The sequence below is a fragment of the Pristiophorus japonicus genome, chromosome 23 (assembly GCF_044704955.1).
Source record: "Pristiophorus japonicus isolate sPriJap1 chromosome 23, sPriJap1.hap1, whole genome shotgun sequence".
Classification (NCBI taxonomy): domain Eukaryota; kingdom Metazoa; phylum Chordata; class Chondrichthyes; family Pristiophoridae; genus Pristiophorus; species Pristiophorus japonicus.
In genome coordinates, this window is record NC_091999.1 from 3,327,983 (window position 1) to 3,355,087 (window position 27,105).

At 54.1% G+C, this 27,105-nt stretch overlaps 1 protein-coding gene across 1 annotated transcript; it reads right to left on the reverse strand.

Moving 5' to 3' along the window:
* Positions 1–1,173: 1,173 nt before the first annotated feature.
* Positions 1,174–26,082, reverse strand: hnrnpc (heterogeneous nuclear ribonucleoprotein C). The gene is made up of 9 exons (XM_070866635.1): positions 26,036–26,082; positions 24,595–24,670; positions 20,888–20,938; positions 18,493–18,606; positions 16,573–16,623; positions 14,514–14,665; positions 13,245–13,358; positions 6,329–6,450; positions 1,174–2,322 (listed from the first exon to the last, which is right to left on the reverse strand). Exons 2-9 carry the CDS (start codon positions 24,600–24,602, stop codon positions 2,239–2,241), a joined length of 696 nt encoding a protein of 231 aa, XP_070722736.1. The 5' UTR covers positions 24,603–24,670; positions 26,036–26,082; the 3' UTR covers positions 1,174–2,238.
* Between the last annotated feature and the right edge of the window lie 1,023 nt (positions 26,083–27,105).

Here is a 27,105-nt window from a genome sequence, read left to right on the forward strand (position 1 = left end):
TTGCCCCTTTACCCTGTGTGTGTGAGACAGTTACCCCTTTACCCTGTGTGTGAGACAGTTGCCCCTTTACCCTGTGTGTGAGACAGTTGCCCCTTTACCGTGTGTGTGTGAGACAGTTGCCCCTTTACCCTGTGTGTGAGACAGTTGCCCCTTTACCCTGTGTGTGAGAGACAGTTGCCCCTTTACCCTGTGTGTGAGACAGTTGCCCCTTTACCCTGTGTGTGAGAGACAGTTGCCCCTTTACCCTGTGTGTGAGAGACAGTTGCCCCTTCACCGTGTGTGTGTGTGAGACAGTTGCCCCTTTACCCTGTGTGTGTGACAGTTACCCCTTTACCCTGTGTGTGTGAGACAGTTGCCCCTTTACCCTGTGTGTGAGACAGTTACCCCTTTACCCTGTGTGTGTGTGAGACAGTCGCCCCTTCACCGTGTGTGTGTGAGACAGTTGCCCCTTTACCCTGTGTGTGAGAGTTACCCCTTTACCCTGTGTGTGTGTGAGAGTTGCCCCTTCACCGTGTGTGTGTGTGAGACAGTTGCCCCTTTACCCTGTGTGTGTGAGAGACAGTTGCCCCTTTACCCTGTGTGTGTGACAGTTACCCCTTTACCCTGTGTGTGTGTGTGAGAGTTGCCCCTTCACCGTGTGTGTGTGTGAGACAGTTGCCCCTTTACCCTGTGTGTGTGTGAGACAGTTACCCCTTTACCCTGTGTGTGTGTGAGAGACAGTTGCCCCTTTACCCTGTGTGAGAGACAGTTGCCCCTTTACCCTGTGTGTGAGACAGTTACCCCTTTACCCTGTGTGTGTGTGACAGTCGCCCCTTTACCCTGTGTGTGAGACAAGTTACCCCTTTACCCTGTGTGTGTGAGTTACCCCTTTACCCTGTGTGTGTGTGAGAGAGACAGTCGCCCCTTTACCCTGTGTGTGTGAGTCATTTACCCCTTTACCCTGTGTGTGTGAGTCATTTACCCCTTTACCCTGTGTGTGTGTGTGAGAGAGACAGTCGCCCCTTTACCCTGTGTGTGTGTGAGTCATTTACCCCTTTACCCTGTGTGTGTGAGTCATTTACCCCTTTACCCTGTGTGAGACAGCTACCCCATTACCCTGTGAGTGTGTGTGTGTTTGTAGATCAGAGGTAGACCCGAGGCAGAGCGATGAGACGCCAATAAAGAGCAGCGAGGTTTTTATTTAATATTCCTCAAATGTTTAATTAACCCAACAGTACTGATACAGTATGAAAGAAGTCTAGAAAACGTACAGGCTGCATTCTACTGCCGGTCTAGCTTGGCCCAGCACAGCCTCCTCATTAAACCCACTCCCGGCCTTCCGTGGATCAGGCCCCAACCACGTCTCCGCGGCTTAAAACCCGCCCGGAGATTGTTTCTTTCTTTTAAAAGCAAAATGTATATTGGGACAGAAAGCATGGTTACCTCTTTCAGATTGTACGGCGGGATGAGGGGGAATGTTGGGAGGGGGATCGGGCAGGTGTGAGATACAGAGACCGGGAGCAGAGAGGGGAGGGTGGGTTAGGGGCCCGGGGGCAGGGGGCCAGCTGTAGAGATTGGAGACGGAAGGGGCTGGGAAAGGCGAGGGGGAAGAATATATCCGCCACCTGTCTGCGGATGTCCCGCGTTGAAAAGGTCCAATGTTTCCCGCTCCCCCCCACAACGGCACTGCGGGAATCGTCTTTTACTCCAGGGTCCAATCCCCTCCTCCCCCAACTTGCAGCCTCGGAGTGGGGCACCCTCAATGACTCCCCAACCCCCCTCCCCCATGGGGACCGAGGGGCTCCCGCCTCTGACCGTCAAGTCGGGAGAGGGCGAGGGTTTTGGGGTGGGGTGGTTAGGACCCTGTAGGATGGCAGCCCTTCGGGTGGGATTCAAACCGCCTTCCAACAGCTGAAGGTGACTGAGCCCAGGGGGGGGTGGGGGGATTCCTGTCACGAGGCGGCCTTCCGCCCCGAATCTCAAAACCGGCCCGGTTGTGGTTTCTCAGCCGAGAGAACTGTGTGGGGTGGGGGGGGGGGGGGAGAAAGGGGTGGGAACGGATGAGTGGGTTGGCGTGAGACCTGTCCCTTTAAGATGCCTCATTTGAATTCACAATAAAAACCCGCTTCGAAATGGCCGCCTTTTACCAACAGAAAGCTTTTTTTTTAGAAAAAACCCCAAGAACTGACAAACGGTGTAAAGATTGGAGGAGGGGGATCGGGGAGGGGGCGTTAAGTGGTGTCGGTCATTGCGGCTGGTCTAATGGCCGTCCTGGCCGTCGGCGTCGTCACCACCATCTTCCTCGCCCTCTTCCTCGTCCTTCCGCCCTTTGCCGTCACCCAGCTGCAAAACAGAAAGGTCAGAGGCTCATAGTTAGTGCCACCGAGGATTCGCTCACGGGATGTGGCCAGACCGCCGTTTATTGGCCATCCCTGACTGCCCCTGGAGAAGGTGGTGGTGAGCCGCCGCCTTGAACCGCTGCAGTCCGTGTGGTGAAGGTGCTCCCACAGTGCTGTTAGGGAGGGAGTTCCAGGATTGTGACCCAGCGACGATGGAGGAACGGCCGATATATTCCCAAGTCGGGATGGTGTGAGCGCGACTTGGGAGGTGGTGGTCGTACTGAGCATGCTCACAGGATTGTGGAGCGGTTGAGGTGGGAGTGGCTTAGCCAGTCACGTGATGTTCACAAGACTCAATAAAACCCCAGCCAGTTGGGCTCGGGGGGGGTTCCACAATGAGGCAGGTGGTTGTGAGACCGGTGGATGAACTGGTAATGTGTCGGGTGATTGTTCAACCTTTGTTAATAAACCCACTGGTTCTTAATGTGTTGCTCTGAATTCTCAAGCAAAGAACCCATGAAGCAAAGACGTTACAGTGGTGTTCCCACACAGCTTCTGCCCTTGTCCTGCTCGGTGCTTTCCTCTTCCTCCAGCCCTACAACCCACCGAGATATCCGAGCTCAGCCGATTTTAAATCATCCAACATTGATGGCCGTGCCTCCAGCTACCTGTGTCCTAAGTTCTGAAATTAAATTAATGATTTGGATGAAGGAATTGAGTGTAATATCTCCAAGTTTGCAGATGACACTAAGCTGGGTGGCGGTGTGAGCTGTGAGGGGGATGCTAAGAGGCTGCAGGGTGACTTGGACAGGTTAGGTGAGTGGGCAAATGCATGGCAGATGAAGTATAATGTGGATAAATGTGAGGTTATCCACTTTGGGGGCAAAAACACGAAGGCAGAATATTATCCGAATGGTGATTAGGAAAAGGGGAGGTGCAACGAGACCTGGGTGTCATGGTACATCAGTCATTGAAGGTTGGCATGCAGGTACAGCAGGCGGTGAAGAAGGCAAATGGTATGTTGGTCTTCATAGCTAGGGGATTTGAGTATAGGAGCAGGGAGGTCTTACTGCAGTTGTACAGGGCCTTGGTGAGGCCTCACCTGGAATATTGTGTTCAGTTTTGGTCTCCTAATCTGAGGAAGGACGTTCTTGCTATTGAGGGAGTGCAGCAAAGGTTCACCAGACTGATTCCCGGGATGGCAGGACTGACAGATGAGGAGAGACTGGATCGACTGGGCCTGTAGTCACTGGAGTTTAGAAGAATGAGAGGGGATCTCATAGAAACATATAAAATTCTGACGGGACTGGACAGGTTAGATGCAGGAAGAATGTTCCCGATGTTGGGGAAGTCCAGAGCCAGGGGTCACAGTCTAAGGATAAGGGGTAAGCCATTTAGGACTGAGATGAGGAGAAACTTCTTCACTCAGAGAGTTGTTAACCTGTGGAATTCCCTACCGCAGAGAGTTGTTGATGCCAGTTCATTGGATATATTCAAGGGCGAGTTAGATATGGCCCTTACGGCTAAAGGGATCAAGGGGTATGGAGAGAAAGCAGGAAAGGGGTACTGAAGGAATGATCAGCCATGACCTTATTGAATGGTGGTGCAGGCTCGAAGGGCCGAATGGCCTACTCCTGCACCTATTTTCTATGTTTCCCTCCGAAACTCTCTCTCCTCCTTTAAGACGCTCCTTAAACCTATTTTTTTGACTAAGCTTTTAGTCACCTGTCCCAATCTCTCCTTCTATGGCTCGGTGTCAAATTTTGTTTGATAATACTCCTGTGAAGCATCCTGGGACGTTTTATTATATTAAAGATGCTATATAAATACAAGTTGTTGTTGTCTTTCTCACGCACACTCCCCCCCACCCCACACTCCCCCTCCCTACACTCTCCCTCAACCCCAACACTCCCCCCCTCCCTCCCTACACTCCACACCGCCCCCCCCCACACACCACACCCCCCCCACACACACCCCCCCGCCCCACACACACACACCCCCCCCCCCCCACACCACACCCCCCCCACACACCACACCCCCCCACACACCACACCCCCCCACACCACACTCACCCCACACCTCCTCCCCCTACACTCTCCACACACCCCCTCCCCCTACACTCTCCACACTCACATTCCCCCTCCCCCCCACACTCACACTCCCCCCACACCTCCTCCCCCTACACTCTCCACACACCCCCTCCCCCTACACTCTCCACACACCCCCTCCCCCTACACTCTCCACACACCCCCTCCCCCTACACTCTCCACACACCCCCTCCCCCTACACTCTCCACACACCCCCTCCCCCTACACTCTCCACACTCACACTCCCCCTACACTCCCCCCACACCACTCACACTCCCCCCACACCACTCACACACTCCCCCTCGCCCCCCCCACACCACACTCACACTCCCCCCACACCTCCTCCCCCTACACTCTCCACACACCCCCTCCCCCTACACTCTCCACACACCCCCTCCCCCTACACTCTCCACACTCACACTCCCCCTACACTCCCCCCACACCACTCACACTCCCCCCACACCACTCACACACTCCCCCTCGCCCCCCCCACACCACACTCACACTCCCCCCACACCTCCTCCCCCTACACTCTCCACACACCCCCTCCCCCTACACTCTCCACACTCACACTCCCCCTACACTCCCCCCACACCACTCACACCCCCCACACCACTCACACTCCCCCCACACCACTCACACTCCCCCCACACCACTCACACACTCCCCCTCGCCCCCCCCACACCACACTCCCCCTCGCCCCCCCACACCACACACTCCCCCCACACACCCCCAACTCCGCCCCCCCCCTCCCACACCCACCCCCCTCTCAATACTCCTGTGAAGCGCCTCAGGACGTTTTACTACATTAGAGGTGCTATATAAATGGAAGTAGTTGATGATGTTGGCGTAGGTCACGGGTTCAGGAGGTGATGCTGAAGAAGCCTATCGATGGGACATCTTAAAGACAGGTAGTTCTGGTTAGCTCGGGAAGGGAGGCGAGACATAGGACGAACTCACAGAAATAACCGTGCCTGCCCCCAGACCCTGAGGCTGCTCCGATTACCCCCTCACGGAAACAGAGCGCCCCCATTCAGCGCCAACCACTCGATTATAGAGAGCAAAGCGGTCGGTCCCCATGGAAACCCCAGTGACCTGAGCTTTCCTCCAGCCCCTCCCGAAGGCACCGACACAATCTTTAGGGCAACAGCCAAAAAAAAAACCACCCACCCCCTCCCGGGTTCCTCACCCGGGTTGCCTGTTCTCTCACGTGTGAGCCGGCAGAATAGAAAGACAGACTTGCATTTATATAGCACCTTTCACAACCACCGGACGTCTCAAAGCGCTATACAGCCAATGAAGTACTTTAGGAGTGTAGTCACTGTTGTCATGTGGGAAACGCCAATTTGCGCACAGCAATGTGATAATGACCAGATAATCTGTTTTTGTGTTATTGAGGGATTAATATTGGCCCCAGGACCCCGGGGATAACTCCCCCCTGCTCTTCTTCAAAATAGTGGCCCTGGGATCTTTTACGTCCCCCTGAGAGTGCAGATGGGGCCTCGGTTTAACGTCTCATCTGAAAGACGGCACCTCCGACAGTGCGGCGCTCACTCAGCCCTGCACTGGGAGTGTCAGTCTGGATTTATGTGCTCAAGTTCCTGGAGTGGGACTGGAACCCACAACCTTCTGACTTGGAGGCGAGGGTGCTGCCCACTGAGCCACAAGGGGGGAGGGGGTGTCACAACCTGCCCAAACTTGACCCCCAGGTACTTTCCAGCAGGTCATTGGATCAGGGGTGGGTAATTTCCACAAGCCAGCAGGCTGACAGGAACCACCTCCGCTCCAATTCCCCCCCCCCAGCACAGATGGAGGGCGGGGCCTTCCTGCTTTGCGTAGGGCTCAGTAGCACCCCCACCTTCTACCGCCCCAAGCTGGGACTGCCCGGATTGAAGGGACTCGCCAGAGACTCCCATCTGGTACCTGATCGTCCTCGTCATCCTCCAGGGTGTCGCCTTCCTCGCCTGTCCCCTCGCTCTCTGCTTTCTTGGATTCGCTCCCCGCTTTGATGCTGCTGCCCTCGTCCATTTTGTCGCTCTTGGTCTCTGTCCAGAGAAGCGGGAGGATTTAAATCAACGGACTTCAGGGTCGGCGGGCCGTCCAAGCATGTCAGGGGGGCCTAGGCGAGAGGGTCTTCGTACATCGGAGGGATACGGGGGAGAGGGTCTCCGTACATCGGAGGGATATGGGGGAAGAGAGTCTGTGTACATCGGAGGGATATGGGGGAAGAGGGTCTCCGTACATCGGAGGGATATGGGGGAAGAGGGTCTCCGTACATCGGAGGGATACGGGGGAGAGAGTCTGTGTACATCGGAGGGATACGGGGGAGAGAGTCTGTGTACATCGGAGGGATACGGGGGAGAGAGTCTGTGTACATCGGAGGGATATGGGGGAGAGGGTCTCCGTACATCGGAGATATATTGGGGAGAGGGTCTCCGTACATCGGAGGGATATGGGGGAGAGGGTCTCCGTACATCGGAGAGATATTGGGGAGGGGGTCTGTGTACGTCGGAGGGATATGGGGGAGAGGGTCTCCGTACATCGGAGATATATTGGGGAGAGGGTCTCCGTACATCGGAGGGATATGGGGGAAGAGGGTCTCCGTACATCGGAGAGATATTGGGGAGGGAGTCTGTGTACATCGGAGGGATACGGGGGAGAGGGTCTCCGTACATCGGAGGGATATGGGGAGAGGGTCTCCGTACATCGGAGGGATATGGAAGAGAGAGTCTGTGTACATCGGAGGGATATGGGGAGAGGGTCTCCGTACATCGGAGGGATATGGGGAGAGGGTCTCCGTACATCGGAGGGATATGGGGAGAGGGTCTCCGTACATCGGAGGGATATGGGGGAGAGAGTCTCCGTACATCGGAAGGATATAGGGCAAGAGGGTCTCCGTACATCGGAGGGATATGGGGGAGAGGGTCTCCGTACATCGGAGGGATATGGGGAGAGGGTCTGCGTACATCGGAGGGATATGGGGGAAGAGGGTCTGCGTACATCGGAGGGATATGGGGAGAGGGTCTCCGTACATCGGAGGGATATGGGGGAAGAGGGTCTCCGTACATCGGAGGGATATGGAGAGAGGGTCTCCGTACATCGGAGGGATATGGGGAGAGGGTCTTCGTACATCGAAGGGATATGAGGGTCTGCGTACATCGGTGATGTCATGTATTTCACCTCTTGTAACCTGCATCACACCTGTCCACCAGAGGGCCTACCTGTTGGAGTCCCAAGTGATCCCAGCATATAAGCAGACCACCCACGAGGTACCTGCACGCTGGAACCTTAATAAAGGAGCTAAGGTCACACTTGCTCATTACACACAGTACTCAGTCGGACCATTTATTATGATTGTAACAATTGGCGACGAGGTGACGAACCACCGTGCGAAAATGCAAAGAACAGTCGGCATCCTGGAGAAGTTCTCAGAAGGGGACGATTGGGAGGCCTTCGTGGAGAGACTCGACCAATACTTCGTGGCCAACGAGCTGGAAGGGGACGAGAACGCTGCCAAACGAAGGGCGATCCTCCTAACTGTCTGTGGGGCAACAACCTATGGCCTCATGAAGAATCTCCTGGCCCCGGCAAAACCAACAGAGAAATCCTACAAAGAATTGTGTACGCTGGTCCGGGAGCACCTAAAGCCTAAGGAAAGCGTTTTGATGGCGAGATATCGGTTCTACACGTGTCAACGGTCGGAGGGCCAGGAAGTGGCGAGCTACGTTGCCGAGGAGCCTTGCAGGACATTGGGAGTTTGAGGGATTCCTCGAACAAATGCTCAGAGGCTTTTTTGTACTGGGCATCGGACATGAGACAATCCTTCGCAAACTGTTGACTGTTGAAACTCCGAATCTGAGTAAACCCATAGCGATAGCCCAGGCATTTATGTCCTCCAGCGACAACACCAAACAGATTTCGCAGAGTAAAGAAGTTTCGCCCAGTACTGTGCACAAAGTAATGTCGGTTTCGAGCAGAAATGTACAGGGCAGAACGTACACACCAGCTGCTACTGCCCGACCTCAGTTGACCCAGAGTCCTCCATCATCTGTTAATGCGAGGCAGTTAACACCCTGTTGGCACTGTGGAGGTGATCATCGGCCCCATCAATGCCGCTTTAAGCACTATGTGTGCAATGGTTGCAGAGCAATGGGACACCTCCAGCGTATGTGCAGGCGAGCTGCAAACCCTGCAAACCACCACGTTGCAGAGGAAAATCGATCCACAATGGATCAGGCTGAATTGGAAACTTGTACGGAGGAGGCAGAGGTGTACGGGGTACACACCTTCACCACAAAATGCCCACCAATAATGTTGAAAGTTGAACTGAACGGTATTCCAGTGTCTATGGAGCTGGACACGGGGACGAGTCAGTCCATAATGAGTAAAACGGCCTTCGACAGGCTGTGGGGCAACAAGGCACACAGGCCCAAGCTCAGCCCCATTCACACCAAACTAAGGACTTACACCAAGGAACTAATCCCTGTAATTGACAGTGCTGAAGTCAAAGTCTCCTATGACGGAGCAGTACATGAACTCCCGCTGTGGATTGTATCAGGAGATGGCCCCACATTGTTTGGCAGAAGCTGGCTGGGGAAAATCCGCTGGAACTGGGACGACATCCGAGCGCTCTCGTCCATCGATGACACCTCATGTACCCAGGTTCTAAGCAAGTTCCCTTCATTATTCGAGCCAGAAGCTTCTTGGGGGCGAAAGTGCAGATCCATTTGATTCCCGGTACGTGACCCATCCACCACAAGGCTCGGGCGGTACCGTACATGATGCGTGAAAAAGTGGAAATTGAGCTGAAGGTATCACCGCACCGGTGGAATTCAACGACTGGGCCAGTCCGATTGTTCCGGTACTCAAGGAGGACGGTACGGTTAGAATATGTGGGGACTATAAAGTAACGATTAACCGTTTCTCGCTGCAGGACCAGTACCCGCTACCCAAGGCAGACGACCTATTTGCGACCCTGGCTGGAGGTAAGACATTCACCAAGCTGGACCTGACCTCGACCTACATGACGCAGGAACTGGAGGAGTCTTGCAAAAAGCCTCCCCTGCATCGACACGCACAAAGGTCTGTTTATCTACAACTGGTGCCCGTTCAGGATTCGGTCGTCCGCTGTGATCTTCCAGCGGAACATGGAGAGCCTGCTAAAGTCGGTTCCTTGCACAGTGGTCTTCCCGGACGACATATTGGTCACAGGTCACGACACCATGGAGCACTTGAAGAATCTGGAGGAGGTTCTTAGTCGGTTGGATCACGTGGGGCTCAGGTTGAAACGCTCGAAGTGTGTTTTCCTGGCACAGGATGTCGCATTCTTAGGAAGGAGAATCGCAGCAGACGACATCAGACCCACCGATGCCAAGACGGAGGCCATCAAGAACGCGCCGCGACCACAGAACGTGAGGGAGTTGCGGTCATTCCTGGGACTATTTGGGTAATTTCCTACCTGGGTTAAGCACCCTGCTAGAACCCGTACATGTGCTACTGCGCAAGGGAGACGACTGGGTATGGGGGAATTCACAAGAGGCTGCTTTTAAGAAATCCAGAAATTTATTGTGTTCTAACAAACTGCTTGTCCTGTATAACCCTTGTAAACGATTAGTGCTAGCTTGCGATGCGTCGTCATACGGGGTCGGGTGTGTGTTACAACAGGCTGATGAATCGGGGATTTTGCAACCAGATGCGTATGCATCCAGGAGTTTGTCCAAGGCCGAAATGGCCTACAGCATGATTGAAAAAGAGGCTCTGGCGTGTGTTTACGGGGTAAAAAAAATGTACCAGTACTTATTTGGCCTCAAGTTCGAGCTTGAAACTGACCACAAGCCGCTCATATCGCTGTTCTCTGAGAGCAAAGGGATTAATACCAATGCCTCTGCCCGCATCTAAAGATGGGCGCTCAAGCTGTCGGCATACAACTATGTAATTCGCCACAGACCGGGCACAGGGAGCTGCACAGATGATCTGAGTCGGCTGCCATTGCCCGGGGTGGAAATGGCACAGCCAGCGGACTTGCTCATGGTCATGGAGGCATTTGAGAACAAGAAATCCCCCGTTACAGCCCACCAGTTCAGGATCTGGACCAGCCAGGATCCTTTACTATCCTTGGTAAAAAACTGTGGTTCAGTGTCCCAGTGGAGCCATTTCACAGACACAAAGATGAGCTGTCCCTGCAGGCGGACTGTCTTTTGTGGGGCAATCGCGTAGTCTTGACCAAGAAAGGCAAAGACACATTGATTTGCGAACTGCACAACACCCAACCAGGCATTGTAATGATGAAAGCCAGAGCCAGATCCCACGTGTGGTGGCCCGGCATCGACTCAGATCTAGAGTCATGCGCGCGCCAGTGCAACACTTGCTCTCAGCTGAGCAATGCACCCAGAGAGGCACCGCTAAGTTTGTGGTCCTGGCCCTCCAAACCGTGGTCGAGGATCTATGTAGACTATGCGGGGCCCATTTCTAGGCAAAATGTTCTTGGTTGTCGAGGACGCTTACTCAAAGTGGATTGAATGTGCAATAATGTCTGTAAGCACGTCCACGGCCATCATTGAAAGCCTAAGAGCCATGTTTGCCACGCACAGCCTGCCTGATGTCCTAGTCAGCGACAATGGGCCGTGTTTCACCAGCGCTGAATTCAAAGAATTCATGACACGCAACGGGATCAAACATGTCACATCTGCCCCGTTCAAGCCCGCATCCAATGGCCAGACAGAACGGGCAGTTCAGACCATCAAGCAAAGCTTGAAAACGTGTGTCGGAAGGCTCCCTGCAGACCCGGCTGTCCCGAGTGCTGCTCAGCTACTGCACCAGACCCCACTCACTCACCGGGGTTCCCCCAACCGAGCTGTTCATGAAAAGGGCGCTCAAAACAAGGCTCTCTCTGGTCCACCCTGATCTCCACGATCACGTGGAGGACAAGCGGCATCAACAAAGTGTGTACCATGACCGCGCAAAGTTGTCACGCGATATTGAGATCAATGATCCTGTGTTTGTGCTCAATCATGGACATGGTCTCAAATGACTCGCTGGCCATTTGAGCCAAAGAGGAGAGCAGGGTGTTTCAGGTCAAACTGAGCAATGGACAAACGCACAGAAAACACTTGGACCAAATCAAATTGCGGTTCACCAACAGCTATGAACAACCCGAAGAGGACACCATGAACTTTGACTCTCCAACACACACACACACGTGGCAACTGACATCACAGTTGACCACGAAACTGAACTCATCATCCCCCGCAGCCCGACAACCCAACAGCCCAGTGAAGAACTGACAAACCACCCACACCAGCATTTGTACCGAGACGATCAACAAGGGAGCGCAAAGCCCCAGATCGCCTCACCCTGTAAATAAGTGTACTGTTGACTTCACGGGGGAGTGATGTTATGTATTTAACCCTTTGTAACCTGCATCACACCTGACCACCAGAGGGCCTACCTGTTGGGAGTCCCAAGGGACCCCAGCTTCCCTCGGGAGCACAGTATATAAGCGGGCCACCCACGAGGTACCTGCACTCTGGAACTACAATAAAGGAACTAAGGTCACACTTGCTCATTACACACAGTACTCAGTCTGACCATTTATTAGGAGTGTAACAGGAGAGATATGGGGAGAGGGTCTGCATATATCGGAGGGATATGGGGGAAAAAGGTCTCCGTACATCGGAGGGATATGGGGGAAGAGGGTCTGCGTACATCGGAGGGATATGAGAGAGAGGGTCTGCATACATCAGAGAGATATGGGGGAGAGGGTCTGCGTACATCAGAGAGATATGGGGGAGAGGGTCTGTGTACATCGGAGGGATATGGGGGAGAGGATCTGCGTACATCGGAGAGATATGGGGGAAGAGGGTCTGCGTACATCGGAGGGATATGGGGGAAGAGGGTCTCTGTACATCAGAGGGATATGGGAGAGAGGGTCTGCGTACATCAGAGAGATATGGGGGAGGGTCTTCGTACATCGAAGGGATATGGGGGAGAGGATCTGCGTACATCGGAGGGATATGGGAGAGAGGGTCTGCGTACATCGAAGGGATATGGGGGAGAGGGTCTGCATACATCAGAGGGATATGAGGGAGAGGGTCTGCGTACATCAGAGGGATATGGGGAGAGGGTCTGCGTACATCAGAGAGATATGGGGGAGGGTGTAACTCGTATATCGGAGGGATATGGGGGAGGGTCTTCGTACATCGGAGAGATATGGGGAGAGGGTCTGCGTACATCAGAGAGATATGGGGGAGGGTGTAACTCGTATATCGGAGGGATATGGGGGAGAGGGTCTCGGTACATCGGAGGGGTATGGGGGAAGAGGGTCTCTGTACATTGGAGGGATATGGGGGGAGAGGGTCTTCGTACATCGGAGGGATATGGGGGAGGGTGTAACACGTATATCGGAGGGATACGGGGAAGGGAGAGGGGAAAGCCTGTTCATCGGAGGGGTCCTGGTGATGGGATTCCCTACATCGGGGGTCCTATGTGGGGGAAGAGGGAAGGGGAGGATGAGTGGCGGATCCTGTGGCTCAGGGACTGGGTGGGGGGAGAGCGGGAGAGGGGCAATTCACTTGTGCCCAGGACAGGGATGCTCTCAGGTCTCGGGATTCTCACCTGCCTCAGGAGGGGGGGGGGGGGGGGGTGGAGCTCAAGTTTCACCAGCTCTGGGGGGAGGGTCACCTGCCTGGCGGGACAGGGGCGGGGCAGTTTAAACCAATGTTCCCTCGAAGCTGTGTGGATGCGCAGTGTCCGCGAGCTCCCACGCAGGCCGCTCACCAACTGTTGTACTGTAAAAACCCGCACAGATTTATTTATTTACTTTTAAAACCAGCCGACTCACCTATCTGGTTAAACTGCTCCTTCTCAATCTTCTCCAGGCTGTCCAGGAGCGAGTCCACTTTGCTCTTGATCAGAGTCAGCTCCTTCTTGATGGTGGCAAGGTCATTGGCTTTCACTGGGCAGCGACAGGGAGCAAGTAGAGAGAGAAAGCAACGCAAGTGAGCGTGTGTGAACAAAACACAGCCCCGCGCTTCCCACATTGCCGCCAGCCATCGGCCCAACCTTAACTCAACTACACACTGGTCAGACTGACCCCAGGCACAGCAGCAGCGGGTCAGACACTGACCCTTCACCCTCTGGGATCTGTCTTCAAATCCAGCCCGAGGTGGATGGGGGACAGCGAGTCAGACATCGAACTATTTAATGGGACAGTGTAGAGGGAGCTTTACTCTGTATCGAACCCGTGCTGTACCTGCCCTGGGAGTGTTTGATGGGACGGTGTAGAGGGAGCTTTACTCTGTATCGAACCCGTGCTGTACCTGCCCTGGGAGTGTTTGATGGGACGGTGTAGAGGGAGCTTTACTCTGTATCGAACCCGTGCTGTACCTGCCCTGGGAGTGTTTGATGGGACGGTGTAGAGGGAGCTTTACTCTGTATCGAACCCGTGCTGTACCTGCCCTGGGAGTGTTTGATGGGATGGTGTAGAGGGAGCTTTACTCTGTATCTATCCCCGTGCTGTACCTGCCCTGGGAGTGTTTGATGGGACAGTGTAGAGGGAGCTTTACTCTGTATCTAACCCCCTGTACCTGCCCTGGGAGTATTTGATGGGGACAGTGTAGAGGGAGCTTTACTCTGTATCTAACCCCGTGCTGTACCTGCCCTGGGAATGTTTGATGGGACAGTGTAGAGGGAGCTTTACTCTGTATCTAACCCCCTGTACCTGCCCTGGGAGTGTTTGATGGGATGGTGTAGAGGGAGCTTTACTCTGTATCTAACCCCGTGCTGTACCTGCCCTGGGAGTGTTTGATGGGACAGTGTAGAGGGAGCTTTACTATGTATCTAACCCCGTGCTGTACCTGCCCTGGGAGTGTTTGATGGGACAGTGTAGAGGGAGCTTTACTATGTATCTAACCCCGTGCTGTACCTGCCCTGGGAGTGTTTGATGGGACAGTGTAGAGGGAGCTTTACTCTGTATCTAACCCCCTGTACCTACCCTGGGAGTGTTTGATGGGACAGCGTAGAGGGAGCTTTACTCTATCTAACTCGACCTGGAAGGCCTGCCCAGGTGGAGAAGCGCTCACACGCGCCGGTTAACCTCTGTAGCCTGTACCTGGTTTCCCCGATGCCGCTGACTTTTGCCCAGACTTGGTGTTGAAGCTGCCTTTGCCTCTTCGCGGCAATGGGACAGTGACACGCGGGCGCTTGGCGATGGTCACAGGCCGGGGCAGAGGGGGAGGCACCCGGCTCGGGTAGGGGTACATCCTGCGACGGACGAGAAAGAGGTATCAGTTAGTGTTGGTTCTTGGAGCGTGCGCCTGCTCGCGACACGGCCCTCCTCCCTCCCTCCCCAGGTATTAGATCGACAGTCAGTGCGATTGAGGGCGGCTTTCAGGCACCTCCAGGAGTGGCACCTTCGGGGCAAGCCATGGGCCCAGTGACAGCTTGGCTCGGTCAGTCTCGCCCTCTTAAATCAGAAGGTTGTGCGTTCGTGTTCCCCACGCCCAACACTCCCCGCGCTGAGGGAGCGCTGCACTGTCGGAGGTGCCGTCTTTCGGATGAGACGTTAAAACCTGGGACCCCGTTTGCCCTCTCGGGTGGGACATTAAAGAGCCGACGGCCGCCAACGTTTCGAAGAAAAACGAAGAGTTCTCCCCAGTGTCCAGTATTTATTCCTCAGCCAACATCACCAAAAAAAAAACAGAATTAACTGGTCAATCGTTTAACTGCCATTGGTGGGATCTTGCTGTGTGCAACTGAACAGCCTCACCCTCCTGCACAACAGCAGCGACTGCGCTTCAAAACCGATCCCAGGATCGTGAAGCGCTTTGGGGCGCCTCGAAGGAGGTGATGGGACCTGAATGAAGCCCCACCGCCTCGCCAATCTCTCGACCCTCTCCAGCCGTCGCTCAATCCCCCAACACACACTCTGACGCAGGCTCAACGATCCCCAGCACTTGAAGGAACCTTCCCTACCATTGCCTCTCATCGGACCCTCCTCTCCCGAAGGCCCCCGACTCCTCGCCGGGATCTCGGGTGAGTGGTTGGGGTGGGGGGGGAGGCGGGAAGAGGGTTCCACCCCCTCTACTGGGTACCTCCTCGCGCAGTGACACCCCCCCCACCGTTAGACGGTGAATCCGATCACATCCTCGGTCAACGACCTCAACAGCTTCGTGGGGGGTGGGGGGGGAAAGAGAGGCCCAGATCGGTGGGGTTCCTGGGTGATTCTTCCCCACACCACACCTCAGGGGTCGCAGATACCCAACTCTGTCCCACAAACTGGCATCAGGTCATTCAGCACAGACGGTGGAGGGGGGGTGCGTTGATTGAAACATGGTCCTAATCCCACTGCCCCGCTCCCTCCTCATAGCCCAATGTCAATCCCCAAACTAATCCCACTGCCCCGCTCTCTCCCCATAGCCCAATGTCAATCCCCAAACTAATCCCACTGCCCCGCTCTCTCCCCATAGTCCTGTATCAATCCCCAAACTAATCCCACTGCCCCGCTCTCTCCCCATAGCCCTGTATCAATCCCCAAACTAATCCCACTGCCCCGCTCTCTCCCCATAGCCCTGTATCAATCCCCAAACTAATCCCACTGTCCCGCTCTCTCCCTATAGTCCTGTATCAATCCCCAAACTAATCCCACTGCCCCGCTCTCTCCCCATAGCCCTGTATCAATCCCAAACTAATCCCACTGCCCCACTCTCCCCATAGCCCTGTATCAATCCCAAACTAATTCCACTGCCCTGATATTTTGAGGTGGCATTCCTGGAGGTGTCTGGATCCCACCCGTAGTCACATGAAACAATGATAATGGATCTGTCGACCAATCAAAGCAATCAATCTCTATTAACTAGTCTACAACAGATCCAGACATAGAAACACCATTGGATCTTACAGCTTAGCTATTCAGCCCATCATGTCTGTGCCAGCTCTTTGAAAGAACTTCCAATTAGTCCCACTCCTCTCTCCCCCTCCCCCCTCCCCCCCCCCCCCACCCTTTCCCTATAGTTCTGCACATTTTTCCTTTTCGGGTATTTATCCAATTCTCTTTTGAAAGTTACGATTGAATCAGTTGACGCATTCAATTTTCGCCGTTTGTCTAGATCCAACCCAAGTTGGGAGAGGGCACCTAGACTGGTCCAGGCTCTTTCAGGTTTAAAGTTTACCTGGTTAGCGACGGAATCTCGTATGCCTCTGACTGCCTGGTCGGGGGGGCACTGGGTGGCAAAAGCACAAAAAAAGATCACAGGTTTCACACCAGTCTCCGCAACCACAGACCCCCGCGCTAGCTCTCCTTCCCCTCCCCCCCCCCCCACCCCCTTCCAGAGCCCCGTGCCCACACACCTGTGCCCATCCCAATGCCCCCGCCTGCACTCACTGCAAGGGGAGGCGAGCGAGGGGAAAATGGAGCACGGGAGGAGAGCGAGGGAAGAGCAGAGTATGGGATGAGAGCAGGGAGAGTGGAGCAGGCTGGGGTATCGCAGGGATCGGTGCTGGGGCCTCAGCTATTTACGATCTATATTAATGACGTGGATGAAGGGACCGAGTGTACTGTAGCCAAGTTTGCTGATGATACAAAGCTAGGTGGGAAAGCAAGTTGCGAGGAGGACGCAAAGAACCTGCAATGGCCTATAGATAGGCTAAGTGAGTGGGCAAGAATTTGGCAGATGGAATATAATGTGGGAAAATGTGAGGTTATCCACTTTGGTAGGGAAAAAAAAGCAAATTATTTAAATGAGGAGAGATTACAAAGTGCTGCAGTACAGAGGGACCTGGGGGTCCTTGTGCATGAAACACAAAATGTTAGTATGCAGGTACAGCAAGTGATCAGGAAGGCCAATGGAATGTTGGCCTTTATTGCAAAGGGGGATGGAGTTTAAAAGCAGAGAAGTCCTGCTACAACTGTACAGGGGACTGGTGAGACCACACCTGGAGTACTGCGTGCAGTTTTGGTCTCCGTATTTAAGGAAGGATATACTTGCATTGGAGGCTGTTCAGAGAAGGTTCACTCGGTTGATTCCTGAGATGAAGAGTTTGTCATATGAAGAAAGGTTGAGCAGGTTGGGCCTATATTCATTGGAGTTTAGAAGAATGAGAGGTGATCTTATTGAAACATAAGATACTGAGAGGGCTGGACAGGGTAGATGCAGAGAGGATGTTTCCGCTCATGGGGGAATCTAGAACTAGGGGGCATAGTTTCAGAATAAGGGGCCGCCCATTTAAAACAGAAATAAGGAGGAATTTCTTCTCAGAGTTGTGAATCTGTGGAATTCTCTGCCCCAGAGAGCTGTGGAGGCTGGGTCATTGAATATATTTAAGGTGGAGATAGACAAATTTTTGAATGATAAGGGAGTCGAGGGTTATTGGGAGCAGGCGTGGAAGTGGAGTTGAGGCCAAGATCAGATCAGCCATGATCGTATTGAATGGCGGAGCAGGCTCGAGGGGCCGAATGGCCTACTCCTGCTCCTATTTCTTATGTTCTGTTGCGCGAGTGGACAGTGTAATGTATGTGCCGTGTGAGTATGCTCACAGGTTTGTAGAGCTGTTGAGGCGGGAGTGGCTTAGCCAGTCACGTGATGTTCACAAGACTCAATAAAACCCCAGCCAGTTGGGTTCGGGGGAGCCACGATGAGGTAGGTGGTTGTGAGCCTGGTGGATGAATTGGTAATGTGTCGTGTGATTGTTAAACCTTTGCTAATAAACCAACTAGTTCTTAACAGCAATGTGTTGCTGTCAATTCTTAAGCAAAAAAACCCATGAAGCAAATACATTACAGGCATGAACACAGCAGAGTGAATATAATGTGAAGTTATCCATTTTGGGAGCAAAAAATAGAAAAGCAGAGTATTTTTAAACGGTGAGAGATTGGAAAATGTTGGTGTTCAGAGGGACCTGGGTGTCCTTGTACACAAATCACTGAAAGTTAACATGCAGGTACAACGAGCAATTAGAAAAGCAAATGGTAAATTAAGCCTTTATTACAAAGGAATTGAAATATAAGAGTAAAGAGTATAAGAGTATTGCAATTATACAGGGCCCTGGTGAGACCACATCTGGAGTATTGTGTACAGTTTTGGTCTCCTTACCCAAGGAACGATATACTTGCCCTAGAGGGGGTGCAACAAAGGTTCACCAGACTGATTCCTGTGATGGGGGGAGTGTCCTGCGAGGAGCGACTGAGCAGACTAGGCCTATATTCCCTAGAGTTTAGAAGAATGAGAGGTGATCTGATTGAAACAGACAGACACAGACACAATTCTTACAGGGCTTGACAGGGTAGATGCAGGGAGGGTGTTTCCCCCGGGCTGGGGAGTCTAGAACCAGGGGTCACACAGTCTCAGGATAAGGGGTCGGCCATTTAGGACTGACACGAGGAGAAATTTCTTCACTCAGAGGGTGGTGAATCTTTGGAATTCTCTGCCCCAGAGGGCTGTGGAGGCTCAGTCTTTGAGTATACTCAAGACAGATATAGGCCCAGAAATCCCAGCTTCCCCGGGTCTTTATGGAGTGTGTACGGAGCCGGGAAGGCATCGCAAAAGCCGTTTTTCAGCGCACAATGCGCAAGTGCTGAAAACCGACTTTTCCGATCCGTCATCATCCGCATCTCGTGAGCGAGGACATTTGCAAGGGCAAGATTGCGGGATTTACCCATATCTTGCCTGGCAAATGTCCTGAAAACTCTAGCGCCTGATAAAAGCAGGGACATAGCCTACTGTTACAGGTGTGAGAGTCTTAAAACACACTTAAAACATAAAAAATAAAATTAAATATACACATTTTATTTTTAAAAACCCTGCCCGCTACATTAAATTTATTTAAAAACATAATTAAAAAAACTTTAAAAACTCAGAATCCTTTTTTCTAAGATATTTATTAACTTTAATTTCAATTATGTGAAGTGTGTTTATTTTTTTTTAATTGGCGTTATTGTGTTTGCTACTAATTGAGAGAAAAACAATGAGAACACGTAGATACGGAGTTCACATTGCTATTAATTGAGAATGCTGTACCTGATCGGCTGAGCAGTCACGTGTGACTGCATCTTCTGCGTGGGAACCTGGGGGACGGGAGCGCGCTCCCCACGCTCCTCCCGGACTACCAGGCACGTTTGGAAAAATTCTCCGGTTGGAGGCAAGCCTCGGACTGGAATTTCAGGACCATAGATTTTTGAATTTAAGGGAACGGAGGGAAATGGGGATAGTGCGGGAAGGTGGAGCCGAGGTTGAAACTCAGCCCCGATGTTATTTACTCCGACTCCGAGTTCTTATAAAAGTGGAGCGGGGGGGGGGGGGGGGGAGCGGGAGGGGGAATGGAGCAGGGGGGTGGGGGGGGGAAGAGTGGAGCGGGAGGGGGAATGGAGCGGGGGGGGGGGGCGGAATAGCAACAGGCGGACACAACAACTTGTATTTATATAGCACCTTTAACAGAGTGAAACATCCCAAGGCGCTTCACAGCAGTGTTATGAAATAAAAAATTTGACCCCGAGCCGCATAAGTAGAAATTAGCGCAGGTGATCAAAAGCTGGGTCAAAGAGGTAGGTTTTAAGGAGCGTCTTGAAGGAGGAAAGAGAGGCGGGGAGGTTTAGGGAGGGAGTTCCAGAGCTTGGGGCCCAGGCAACAGAAGGCACGGCCACCGATGGTGGAGCGATTATAATCAGGGATGGTCAGGGGGGCAGAATTAGAGGAGCGCAGACATCTCGGGGGGTTGTGGGGCTGGAGGAGATTACAGAGATAGGGAGGGGGCGAGGGCCATGGAGGGATTTGTAAAAAAGGATGAGAATTTTGAAATCGAGGCGTTGCTTAACCGGGAGCCAATGTAGGTCAGCGAGCACAGGGGGTGATGGGTGAGCGGGACTTGGTGCGAGTTAGGACACGGGGTCAGTGAGCACAGGGGGTGATGGGTGAGCGGGACTCGGTGCGAGTTAGGATACGGGGCAGTGAGCACAGGGGGTGATGGGTGAGCGGGACTCGGTGCGAGTTAGGACATGGGGCGAGTTAGGACGGGCAGCAAGCACAGGGGTGATGGGTGAGCGGGACTCTGTGCGAGTTAGGACACGGGGCGAGTTAGGACATGGGGCAGCGAGCACAGGGGGTGATGGGTGAGCGGGACTCTGCGAGTTAGGACACGGGGCAGTGAGCACAGGGGGTGATGGGTGAGCGGGACTCGGTAGGAGTTAGGACACGGGGCAGTGAGCACAGGGAGTGATGGGTGAGCGGGACTCGGTGCGAGTTAGGACACGGGGCAGCGAGCACGGGGGGGTGATGGGTGAGCGGGACTCGGTGCCAGTTAGGACACGGGGCGGCGAGCACAGGGGGTGATGGGTGAGCGGGACTTGGTGCGAGTTAGGACAGGGGCAGCGAGCGCAGGGGGTGATGGGTGAGCGGGACTCGGTGCGAGTTAGGACACGGGGCGAGTTAGGACAGGGGCAGCGAGCGCAGGGGGTGATCACAACCATTTGCACTTAGACAGGAGCTCTCTTACCTGTCGTAAAAGTCACTCCTGTAATAGTCGTAGTCGAGGTCGGACGTGGACCTGTGAAGACAAACAGGAGCCGGTTATCAGTAAGTAAGGAACAAATCACGCACAGGCAGGGACACACAAGTCACAGCCTCAGAGAATATTTCAGAGAGGGGGCCATTTTAACACCCATCGGTGTCAGCGACCCAAGGCAGAGACGGAGGGAGATGTCGACAGAGGCAGAGAGAGGTGGGGGTTGCCACAGCGAGTTTGAGTCACGACATCGGACCAGGGCTCCTCCCCCGTCCTCCAGGGGGGGTGGCAGAGAGGGCGATCCACCCCTCTCCACCCCACCCCAACCATAGCTGCCGCCAAACACGCGCCTGCTCCGTCTCTTCCAACGGTGGGAGGTTAAAGTGGTTATAAAAAGGCCTCTGGGATCCTAGGCGGTGTGAACAGGGGATGTAGATAGGCTCAGGTGGAGAAGGGTGGGAGGAACGCAGGAACAGGAGGAGGCCATTTAGCCTCTCGAGCCTGTTCCGCCATTCAATGAGATCATGACTTTTTAAAAAAATGTATTCGATCATGGGATGTGGTCATTGCCCGTGCCTAATTTCCCTCAAGGTGGTGGTGGTGAGCCACCATTTCAGAGGGGCAGTTTAGAGTCACATATAGGCCCGAGCGGGTAAGGACGGCAGATTTCCTTCCCTGAAGGACATTAGTGAACCAGACGGGTTTTTACGACACTCCGGCAGTTTCATGGTCACCATTAATGGGTCCTTTTCAGAATGGCAGGCAGTGACTAGTGGGGTGCCGCAGGGCTCAGTGCTGGGACCCCAGCTATTTACAATATACATTAATGGTTTGGATGAAGGAATTGAGTGTAATATCTCCAAGTTTGCAGATGGCACTAAGCTGGGTGGCGGTGTGAGCTGCGAGGAGGATGCTAAGAGGCTGCAGGGTGACTTGGACAGGTTAGGTGAGTGGGCAAATGCATGGCAGATGCACTATAATGTGGATAAATGTGAGGTTATCCACTTTGGGGACAAAAACAGGAAGGCAGATTATTATCTGAACGGTGACAGATTAGGAAAAGGGAAGGTGCAACGAGACCTGTGTGTCATGGTACATCAGTCATTGAAGGTTGGCATGCAGGTACAGCAGGCGGTGAAGAAGGCAAATGGTATGTTGGTCTTCATAGCGAGGGGATTTGAGTATAGGAGCAGGGAGGTCTGACTGCAGTTGTACAGGGCCTTGGTGAGGCCTCACCTGGAATATTGTGTACAGTTTTGGTCTCCTAATCTGAGGAAGGACATTTGCTATTGAGGGAGTGCAGCGAAGGTTCACCAGACTGATTCCCGGGATGGTGGGACTGACATATGAAGAAAGACTGGATCAACTAGGCTTATATTCACTGGAATTTAGAAGAATGAGACGGGATCTCATAGAAACGTATAAAATTCTGACGGGACTGGACAGGTTAGATGCAGGAAGAATGTTCCCGATGTTGGGGAAGTCCAGAACCAGGGGTCACAGTCTAAGGATAAGGGGTAAGCCATTTAGGACTGAGATGAGGAGAAACTTCTTCACTCAGAGAGTGAAATTCACTACCACAGAGAGTTATCCGGATCATTAGTACGGGCCTCTGGATTACTGGTCCAGTGACATAACCACTGTGCTACCGTGATCCAACTCCACATACCCACCTTTGGCCCATATCCCTCAACACCTGATGTTGACAGAAATCTATCAATCTCCGATTTAAAATTAACAACTGTCCCAGCAACTGCCGTTAGCGGAAGAGTTTTCCAAACTCCGACCACCCTTTGCATGTAGCAGTGTTTTTCCTAACTTCACTCCTGAAAGGTCAGGCTACAATTTTTAGGCTATTTCCCCCACCCCCACCCCTAGTCTTTGACTCCCCAACCAGCAGAAATTATTTCTCTCTCTCTCTACCCTATCAGTCCCAATCAACGTCTTGAAACCGTCAATCAAATCGCCCCCTAACCGTCTATATTCCAGGGAATACAGCCAGAGTTTATGTGAGCTCTCCAAGTAATTTAACCCTTGGAGTCCAGGTATCATTCTAGTGAATCTACACTGCACTCCCTGCAAGGCCAATATATCTGTCTGAAGGTACGGTGCCAAGAACTGAACAGAGTAACTCCAGATGTGGTTTTGTGTAGCTACAGCATAACTTCTACCCCCCTGTAGCTTAGTCCTCGAGATATAAAGCTGTGGCTCAGTGGGTAGCACTCTCGCCTCTGAGTCAGAAGGTTGTGGGTTCAAGTCCCACTCCAGGGACTTGAGCACAAATCTAGGCTGACACTCCCAGTGCAGTGCAGTGCTGAGGGAGTGCCTCACTGTCGGAGGTGCCGTCGTTCGGATCAGACGTCTGCCCTCTCAGGTGGACGTAAAAATTCCCAGGGCACTATTTCGAAGAAGAGCAGGGGGGTGTTATCCCCGGTGTCCTGGGGCCAATATTTATCCCTCAATCAACATAACAAACACGGATTATCTGGTCATTATCACATTGCTGTGTGTGGGAGCTTGCTGTGCGCAAATTGGCTGCTGTGTTTCCCACAATACAACAGTGACTACACTCCAAAAGTACTGCATTGGCTGTAAAGTGTTTCGAGACGTCCGGTGGTTGCGCAAGGCGCTAAAAAAATACAATTCTTTTTAAAGACCAGAACTCACACTTGCCGACATTGAACTGCATTTGCTAAAGTTTTGCCCATCCGCTTATTCTATTAATGTCGCTTTGCAATTTTCTATTAATGTCGCTTCCATCCACACTGCTGACAATGCCACCCACCTTTGCGTCATTGGCAAACATGGATACCTGTCTCTCTCTCTCTCTCTCTCTCTATCCCGTTACCCAAGTCGCTAATAAACACGGTGAATTAGTCGAGGCCTCTGCACAGATCCCTGTGGGACGCCGCAGACAGTGCTCCAGCTCCCCACCCGACGAGGTGGCTCGTGTGGAGCACAGACCAAATAGTTGGGCCAACTAGCCTGCTTCCCTGCTGTGGACACGATACATGGTCCATGTCTCCGAGCCATACAGGAGGGCGGGTATTACCACAGTCCTGCAGACCATGAGCTTGGTGGCAGATTTGAGTCGCTGGAGAAATACCACCAACGATGTCTCCGCAAGATCCTGCAAATCCCCCGGGAGGACAGACGCACCAACGTCAGCGTCCTCGACCAGGCCCACATCCCCAGCATCGAAGCACTGACCACACACTCGACCAGCTCCGTTGGGCGGGGCCACATTGTCCGCATGTCCCCGACACGAGACTCCCAAAGCGAGCGCTTTACTCGGAACTCCTACACGGCAAACAAGCCAAAGGTGGGCAGAGGAAACGTTACAAGGGACCACCCTCGAAGCCTCCCTGATAAAAGTGCAACATCCCCACAGACACCTGGGAATCCCTGGCCAAAGACCAGTCCCGCCCTAAGTGGAGGAAGTGCATCCGGGAGGGCGCTGAGCACCTCGAGTCCCGTCGCCGAGAGCACGCAGAAAGCAAGCGCAGGCAGCGGAAGGAGCGTGCGGCAAACCAGTCCCACCCTCCCCTTCCCTCAACCACTGTCTGTCCCACCTGTGACAGAGACTGTGGTTCCCGTATTGGGCTGTACAGCCACCTGAGAACTCATTTTAAGAGTGGAGGCAAGTCTTCCTCGATTCCGAGGGACTGCCTATGATGATTATGATGACGACGACTTACCCATACATGTCAGAAGCCGATCTCTTCTGGCCACTCTTCGGCCTGTTGGGTTTGGGCTCCCCGGCTAGGTTGATGTCTGGAACACAAAGAGAGGCAGAGAAAAAGTCAGCGGCCGTTCACTCGGAGAGGAAGGCGATCAAAACTGCGGGCGGTGCCCAGGGGTTTGGGGGGGCACAGGGAGAGAAGCGGAATGATGCGGCAGGCATGGACGACCAAACTGGAGCTGTTCCCAACACGGAGCCCGGGTTTTGGGGACAGGTGAGTCAGGCGATAAACTGGACGTCACCCCTCGAAGCCTCCCTGATAAAGTGCAACATCCCCACCGACACCTGGGAGTCCCTGGGCCCAAAGACCAGTCCGCCCCTAAGTGGAGGAAGTGCATCCGGGAAGTGAGTCTAAACAGTCAGTGCCTTCCCCGGGGCTTGGTCGGGTCTCACCCTATCCGAGTCAGCAGTTCGCGTGTTCGAGACACCGCTCCACAGTCTGGACCCCGTGACCCAGGGCCGGCACTCCCAGCGCCAGCACTGAGGGAGTGCTGCACTGCCGGAGGTGCCGTCTTTCGGAACGAGACGTGAAAACCGAGGGCCCGGCCTTACCCCCCCCTCAGGTGGACGCAAGAGATCCCACGGCCACTAGTGGCGGAAGAGCAGAAGGGAACTCTCCCGGGTGCCCAATATTCATCCCGCAACCAACAGCACTAACCGGGGTCCCCCATGGCATTGCTGTTGGTGGGATGTTGCCGGGTGCAGTTTAGCAACGGCGACAGTGACTGCGCCTCATTGGCTGCGATGGACTTTGGGATGTTTCCCCAGAGAGGTGTGATAAAGCGCTGCCCGAGTACAAGTTCGCTCTTCTGTCTTGTATCTGTCTGCAGACAATCCGCCCTCCTCCCTCCTCCCCCCCCGAAGACCCTGTTTCCCCCAAAAGGCTCTCCTGGAAAGCCAAAAATACTTGATTCACAGCCGACCCCAATTATGTGCTTAATCCGCCCCTGACTCACACAGACACTTTTTAGCAGCAATCCCTGCAGTTAATCAGGAGCAGAATCACTGGCTATTCCTACACTGGCCAAAACTGGGGGTGGGGGGAGGGGGGTGTACAGTACCATTTGTAGCCCCCACCCCTGCACGGCAGGGGGGGCGACGAAGAGGAGATGGAACCTGGGTCCTTCCTGCTCAGGGTGGGGCTCAGTACTATGCCAGCTGGGGTATTTTGGGAGAATCTCAAAGCAGTAGACAAGAGTTTCTTTCGAGATTCTGGGTCTGTGCCATTTCTCCGGGTCCATGCCTCTCCCGCCCACTCCTTCTCCCCATTTCAGGTGGGCACCGTACCCACTGTGGAGCAGCCGGGGGGGGGGGGGGGGGGGGGGAAAGAGGTTCTAGGACCCCCCCATCCCACGCGAGTGGCCCCCGCTCTCGCTTTGCACGAACCTTTCCCCTACCTGCCTCTGGGCTCTGTGTGTCAGCTCCATAAACATCCCGGCACTCACCACCAGGAAGTCAAGCCGAGCAGGACTGCACCATTCTCAAGCCAAGGGAGCACTGGGCTGAACCATTCACTTGTCAAGGATACACGCACAGGAATGAGAAAGAGAGAGAGAGAGAGAAAAGTGAGGGAGAGAGAGAGAGAGACAGAGAGGGAGGGAGGGAAGATCTGAGGGAAAGAGAGAGAGAGGCAGAGACAAGTGAAAGAAAGAGAGAGAGGCAAAGAGAGAAGTAGAGACAAGTGAGGGAGAGAGAGAGAGAGAGAGAGAGAGAGGGAGAGAGGGGGGCTGGGGCAAGTGAAGGAAAGAGAGAGAGAGAGGGGCAGAGGGAGGGAGGGAGGAGGGGAAGAGGAGGGAGGGAGGGGGAAGAGGAGGGAGGGGAGGAGGGAGGGAGGGAGGGAAGAGGAGGGAGGGAGGAGGGAGGGAGGGGAAGGGAGGGAGGGAGGGGGAAGAGGAGGGAGGGAGGGGAAGAGGAGGGAGGGAGGGGGAAGAGGAGGGAGGGAGGGGGAAGAGGAGGGAGGGAGGGGGAAGAGGAGGGAGGGAGGGAAGAGGAGGGAGGGAGGGGAAGAGGAGGGAGGGAGGGGGAAGAGGAGGAGGGAGGGAGGGGAAGAGGAGGGAGGGAGGGAGGGGGAAGAGGAGGGAGGGAGGGAGGGAAGAGGGAGGAGGGAGGGGAAGAGGAGGGAGGGAGAAGAGGAGGGAGGGAGGGGGGAGGGAGGGGAAGAGGAGAGGGAGGGAGGGGAGAGGAGAGGGAGGGAGGGGGAAGAGGAGAGGGAGGGAGGGGGAAGAGGAGAGGGAGGGAGGGGAAGAGGAGAGGGAGGGGAGGGGAGGAGAGGGAGGGAGGGAGGGGGAAGAGGAGAGGGAGGGGGGAGGGGGAAGAGGAGAGGGAGGGAGGGAGGGGGAAGAGGAGAGGGAGGGAGGGAGGGGGAAGAGGAGAGGGAGGAGGGAGGTGGGGGGAGAGGAGGGAGGGAGGGAGGGGAGGGAGGGAGGGAGAGGAGAGGGAGGGAGGGAGGGAGGGAGAGGAGAGGGAG